At 42.3% G+C, this 6,887-nt stretch overlaps 1 protein-coding gene across 1 annotated transcript in view; it reads left to right on the top strand.

Annotated features, from left to right (window-relative positions):
• Positions 1–1,556: 1,556 nt before the first annotated feature.
• The window catches only part of LOC135477565 (reticulophagy regulator 3-like), a 16,302-nt gene continuing 10,971 nt past the window's right edge, over positions 1,557–6,887 (top strand). Inside the window, 6 exon segments of the mRNA XM_064757710.1 lie at positions 1,557–1,743; positions 1,746–1,797; positions 3,576–3,682; positions 4,636–4,666; positions 5,983–6,109; positions 6,589–6,673. Of these exon segments, the coding sequence (XP_064613780.1) occupies positions 1,626–1,743; positions 1,746–1,797; positions 3,576–3,682; positions 4,636–4,666; positions 5,983–6,109; positions 6,589–6,673 (520 nt within the window). The 5' untranslated portion in view covers positions 1,557–1,625.

Raw genomic sequence — 6,887 nt, forward strand, 5'->3', positions numbered from 1 at the left:
GGAGGGCCTGCTAAAAAAATGAAAAACTACAACTGCAAAAGTGGGAAAAAATAGAAAACGCACGGTTAGAACAATGAAAACCGCCTATTTCGGCTCTGTACGCTTGAGTCCACACCAAGGTAAAGTGGGTGCATTCCAGCTATCGAAAACAAGCACGTTAATCACTCTTCAGCTGACTGCTCTGGTGCCACCAAATGCATGTATGCCCACATGGGGGCCCTATTACAAGCTGAATGGAAAAGGCCCTATATGTGTGTGGGTGTGGAAGGTTGTACATGCTCTTAACAAGCTGAACGGATGAAGTTTTACGTTTATATATCTATTTATATTATTTATTGGATTCAATGGTGTTTTAAGCCGTACTCAGGACTATTAAACCGATACGACGGCGGCCTGCATTATGGTGGAGGAAACAGGGTGGAGCATGCCCGGAGGAGGCCAGCATTATGCTATGAGGAAACAAGGCGGAGCATACCTGGGGGAGGCCAGCATTATGGTGGAAAGAGACAGGTCGGAGCATACCCGGAGGAGGCCAGCATTATGATGGGAGGAAACAAGGCGGAGCATGCCCGGAGGAGGCCAGCATTATGGCGGAAGGAAAGGGTAGAGCATGCCCGGGGGATGCCAACATTATGGTGGAGGAAACAGGACGGAGCATGCCCGGGAGAGGCCAGCATTATGGTGGGAGGAAAGGGTAGAGCATGCCCGGGGGATGCCAACATTATGGTGGAGGAAACAGGACGGAGCATGCCCGGGGGAGGCCAGCATTATGGTGGGAGAAAATAGGACGCAGTATGCCCGGGGGAGGCCAGCGTTATGGTGGGAGGAAACAGGGCGGAGCATGCAGGGGGAGGCCAGCATTATGGTGGGAGGAAAACAGGACGGAGCATGCCCGGAGGACACCAGTATTATGGTGGGAAGAAACCTTGCGGAGCATGACCAGGGGAGGTCAGCATTATGCTGGAATTAGGCCTACAGATTACAGTTTTCTATCTTGTCATAATCTGATCACATGAAGGCAAATGATTAGAAGATTTCCTCATAGAGACGACTACAAATTAATGCGAATGTATTTACCATACATGCACAATGACCTGACTATACCAGCAGAGAAAAAATAACGGACAACAAATAGACAACAAAATAAGCACCAAACAAAGAATCATCTAATTATTCACACCAACCGGCTAATAAATGATTTAATCGGTGAAAATTGTTAATCAATGAAGTATTTGTTAACTGTGCACCGGCTGAGATACATGTACTGTCGAACCTACAATCGGGACTTCACATCATTTCGGTCAGATATTTGTTTACATGCCATCAGGTTGTTGACTCGTACATTTTCTTTTTCAACTCAAAATTATGTCCCAAATCACCGTCTACAAATTGAAAATCTCCAAAATAATATTATGAAATATTATATATTAGTACAGTCTTGTAAGTGCAGGTGAAAGATTATTTTATTAAACTTAATGTTGCTAAATATTTGGTGTGCAAACTTTAATGTAGCACATCGCGTAAAGAAGAGCGCATGACGTCATAGACAACAAACTTCTCCCGTCATGTCGAGTTGAAGTTACGTATTTACCACAAGTGTTTATGGGTTGAAAGAAAGTGGCAAAATGGAGAGCACAAACGGACAGGAACCCGATCCGAGTATCAAGAAGATGGAAGTAATGCTGAAGGAGGCTTTAAGTCCTATCGAACCCCTTTTAATGAAAGTGCAAAGCCTGTTGGTGTGGAGAATCCGAGGCGAAGTTTCCTCATGCTTGCATGTGTCCACGGTTTGTTTTGGTGAGTAAAAAACTTCATTGACAGTTGGCGCCGCTGTTTGTTTTGGTCTCATTTGTCAGCTAGATAGAGGGCTATATCCGATGTGAGATGATATGCGGTTGTCATGGGCATCTTTGTCCAGCGGAAATTCAAGTTAAAGTTTGTACGGCAAAGTGAAATGGTCATTGATTGTAAACAACTCAGATACGGTGTCAGTATCAAGTTTATGACTACTCTATGTTGTTGTTGTTTGTCAGGTAATGATGTTATACCACCCTGCACATTTTTTATGAATTTCAATTCATGGTCCACTTTTTAATCTCATTTTGCGTTATCTATCAATTTGAGCTCATAGAAAAGCGGGGGGGGGGGGGGGGAGTCTGAGAAAATTTTCTACAGTAGCTTACAGTCACGAAGAATCTCAGTGTGTGTGTTCATTCTAACCTAATGATCAGTTAGATGTTATATGCTAATGATACAACTTCTAACAGAGGTCTCTTCCCAAAACGCTGGGTGTTTTCCTATCCGCACTTTCTACCTGACATCTCAATCAGCAATCCCTGGCCAAGGAGATCGCACTTTTATTGGACCACAGTGGACTCCAGCTATGATCAGATCGTGTATTTCTTGTCCATGACCCAGGAAAACTTTAAACAGCCATGTTCGCCATCTCTAACCTATGTGGAATGGACTGTTCTGCACGATGTATATTTTTCGTCAGTAATGCACAGCAGACCATATTATCTGTGTAGAACAGACATTAGCATGTTGAAAGTCTCCATCATGAAGAACAATCGGGAAACCATCAAGAAGGCAAACATGGCAATATGTTCAAAGTTTTGCCCGCGTTTCAGTCTTAAGTTGAGTGTGCTGATTGAGAAAATGTCAGGAAAGGAACGCTGTGGAAGTTCCAACTGCAGATAGGAACATACCCATGTTTTTTCTGAATGGACCTCTGTTAGCATGCTAGTGCAGAACAACAACCCAGGAGCCTCTCACTAATTCAGCCGCTGTGAGTTTAAGTCTAGCTCACGCTGGCTTCCTCCCTGGTTGTACGAGGAGAGGTCTGTCAGTAACCTGCGGATGGTTTCCCTCCTGCCATCCTGCCATGTAGATGTGGTAAATGCTTTTGTATGAAGTGTAAATGTGGTAAAGGCTTTTATATGAAGTGTAAATGTGATAAAGGCTTTTGTATGAAGTGTAAATGTGATAAAGGCTTTTGTATGACGTGTAGATGTGGTAAATGCTTTTGTATGAAGTGTAAATGCGGTAAAGGCTTTTGTATGAAGTGTAAATGTGAGAAAGGCTTTTGTATGAAGTGTAAATGTGATAAAGGCTTTTGTATGATGTGTAAATGTGATAAAAGCTTTTGTATGAAGTTCCTTGAAACTGATTATCCGACCTGAGAATCTACTTGAACCTAACAGGTATCCAGCAGGATTGCCCACCTGCGGCACCCAGTAGGATCTCCAGGTTCTGTTTTTGCTTATCCCTGTACAGCCTTGCTCATCCAGGCATCCAGTTGTATCTCCAGGCTCACACAGTAGATTTTATAGCAACAAGAGCCTTCAGAAAGTTCGCACATCCACACTTCAATTTTGATGTATAATGGAACTGAGGGCCCCAAAGATGAAAAAAAAATTTCATCTTAATTGAACATGTTTACATGTTTGTTTGGTCCTCATTGAGAGTCAAAATGAAATTTTCTTCAGTCAGCAGAGGAGCAAATGCCTCATGTCAGCCTTCTGTCATACCGGTAGTCTTTTTTCACTGTTGATTGTTGTTCTTTTCTTTTCTAGGTTTCTGGCAGTGACGTCTTACCGAGTGTACTTTATGATGTCTGTGGTGGCAATGGTTCTGTTTTTTATTGACATGTGGAAGAAGAAAATTTGGCCAGAAATCCGAGGTAAGAGTACAGATGTCCACAGATACTAGTGACCTATACTGGTATACTGTATACTGGTGACCGAGGTGACCGAGGGGTATGATTCCGTGCTCCAGGGTCCTAAACTGTCTAATAATAGAGGATTGGTATGAAGGAACTCTTAAGTGGAGATTATGGTGGTAAGGAAAATGGAAAATTTTTCAGGTAGATTTTATTATAATATCGCTATTTTGACACGTCATTTTCTGTTAATGGTCTGAAATGTTTGGAAATGATATCATTGTTGAACCAGCGGGGAGTGTGAGACCAGCTTTAGTAGTGCCGCCATTCACACTTCGTGTAATTGGCCACCAGGGTTGTCACAGATAATGTGATGACTGCAGACTGCTTAATTTCAGGACGCACAACTGGGTATTGGGGAAGTTGTAGTGTAAAGCCTTTTGAAAGAAAAAAAAATAAGCAGCATTTTTTCTACCATTATATATTGAGACAATCCCTATAAAACTGAATATTGAGAGTAAAAAGAAACAAACGTTTTATGTATCCTTTAAATCAGACCTAGCCTGAGCTTCAGAACAGTTTACTCGCTCCAGTTGTGACTTAGCCACGAGAAAGAGGTCTTATAACTCGCTATCTCTCATGAGGACATTGAAAATTAGGGCTTAATTTCAAATCCATGTTCGGGGGAAAGCATGCATGTAAGTTAACACATCCTGGTGACCCCCCCCCCCCCCCCCCCCCCGGTAACATGTAGAGATGTTAGTTCTGGAACTTGTGTGATCATATCTTAGGTCAGGTTCTAAATCTAACAGTCTATTTGACATGATGGCATTGTAACATTTTGCATCCATAAACTTATTGAATATAGATGTATGTACTTAACCTGTGTTTTTGTAAATGAGCTGTTCATGTTTTAAAGTGAAATTAATAGTTGTAATATATGTGTAAGAAGTTTGTGTTTGTGTATATTGTAGTGCCACCGTCTTCACCAGAGGACAAGGATGGGTAAGTTGAATGTGCACAAGTTTGTCAATTTTTGAATTCAGACCGAAGCTCGTGGCCAACCAATAAAGCACTTGGGCCACCAATAATGCACGTGGCCCACCAGTTATGCACTTGGCCCACCAATAAAGCACTTGGCCAACCAATAAAGCACTTGGGCCACCAATAATGCACTTGGGCTACCAAAAATGCACTTGGCCCTCCAATAAAGCACATGGTCCACCAATAATGCACTTGGCCCACCAATAATGCACTTGGCCCACCAATAAGCGCTTGGCCAACCAATAAATTTATTTGATTGGTGTTTTACGCCGTACTCAAGAATAGTTCACTTATACGACGGCAGCCAGCATTATGGTGGGTGGAAACCGGGGGAAACACACGACCATCCGCAGGTTGCTGGCAGACCTTCCCACTTACGGCCGGAGAGGAAGCCAGCATGAGCTGGACTTGAACTCACAGTGACTGCATTGGTGAGAGGCTCCTGGGTCATTACGCTGCGCTAGCGCGCTAACCGACTGAGCCACGGAGGCCCCCGCCAACCAATAAAGCACATGGTCCACCAATAATGCACTTGTCCCACCAGCAATGCACTTGGCCCACCAATAAAAAACATGGTCCACCAATAATGCACTTGGCCCACCAGTAAAGCACTTGGTCCACCAATTATGCACTTGGTCCACCAGTAAAGCACTTGGTCCACCAATAAAGCACTTGGCCCACCAATAATGCACTTTGCCCACCAATAAAGCACTTGGCCCACTAGTAAAGCGCTTGGCCCACCAATAAAGCACTTGGGCTCGTCAAAAATGCACTTGGCTCACCAATAAAGCACTTGGCTCATAATAAAGCCCTTGGCCAACAAATGAAACTCCTGGCCCATCAATAAAGCCTTGGTTAACCAACAAAGCCTTTGGCCCACTAACAAAGCCATTGGTCCACCAATAAAAGGCTTGAAATGAAGTCTGCTTAACTGGTTACTCTAAATCCAAGGCCTACCTGCAGCTGATTGGCTCTCGGTCACCAAGGTCGCGCGTTCTGGGTTTAGCTGTAGCATTAGGCTAGGAGATTTGTCCAGTACTTGGCTAAAGGCAGTAATTTAACTTTGTCTTTGACTTTGTTTAGCTTAATATAGGTTAAAAAAAGTTCTGTCAGAACAATCTTTTATTACACATTTCTTCATACATACAGACTAAAAAGATGTCATTTGGATGTGCCAACATGTACGATTTCCTTTCCCAGATGAGGGGAGATAACTGTGAGCCTTGCCTTAGCTTTGGTGACTGACAGGCATAACTCTATTGCTAACTGTTTCACAGCTGGACTCCCATTCATCCGCGATTACTGAGTGTGCCTGAGATTTGTCAGCACTTGGCTGAGCTTTGTGTTAGCGGCATGGCACTGTTTGATTCCTGGATTATGTTGAGAAAAGATCGACCTTTACCGGTAAGGAATTAATTAATTTATTTCACTTTTAACTCTGTATTGACAAGTTTTTGATAGACAATAGTCAGAATTATATTTTCTATTAACTTCAGAAAATAATTTTGTGTGAGTTCCATTTAACAGAAATCTTGTGTTTCCTCATTCGTGAAAATAAAGACTTGTTAATTTAAATGTGGTTAAAATTATTAGTGTCTCATTTTGTGCTTAGCACAACCCCCATCTCTGTGGCCAAGTCAGTGAAATTAATAGCTTTCAACAAATGGGCTTTCTCAGATTAAAGAAACAGTAAGAAAATCAAGGGTAAAGAAAATCTTAAAAAATTTAGTAAATATTTAATTGTGTATTCAGGCAATTTTAAAACATTCTAGCATTTTTGTTTTTTGGTTCAAAGTAAGGTTGATCGGGAGTTGCCCTTTGTTTTGTGTACATTTTGTTTGTGTACAGTCCGTCATGTAAAATCTGTCTTCTCCTTTTTTCAGTTTTGTCTAATGAACGGAGGAATCTGTTCTGTTCTAGCTATGATAGGTCATTATGTACCTGGCCTTATGCTCTCCTATATACTGGGTAAGTATTTCCTCATCATTAATAGATCCTCCAGTCGTAATGCTGGCCGCTGTCGTATAAGTGAAATAATCCTGAGCGTGACGTAAAATACCAATCAAATAAATGAATGAACAAATCATTATTAATAACATGTTTGGGTGTGCGACTGAGGGGGCTAGTGTGCCAGCGGAATGCAGTGAACCAGGCGCCTCTCACCAATGCGGTTGCTGTGAGT

This window comes from Liolophura sinensis, chromosome 11, assembly GCF_032854445.1.
Source record: "Liolophura sinensis isolate JHLJ2023 chromosome 11, CUHK_Ljap_v2, whole genome shotgun sequence".
In the NCBI taxonomy this organism is placed as follows: Eukaryota; Metazoa; Mollusca; class Polyplacophora; order Chitonida; family Chitonidae; genus Liolophura; species Liolophura sinensis.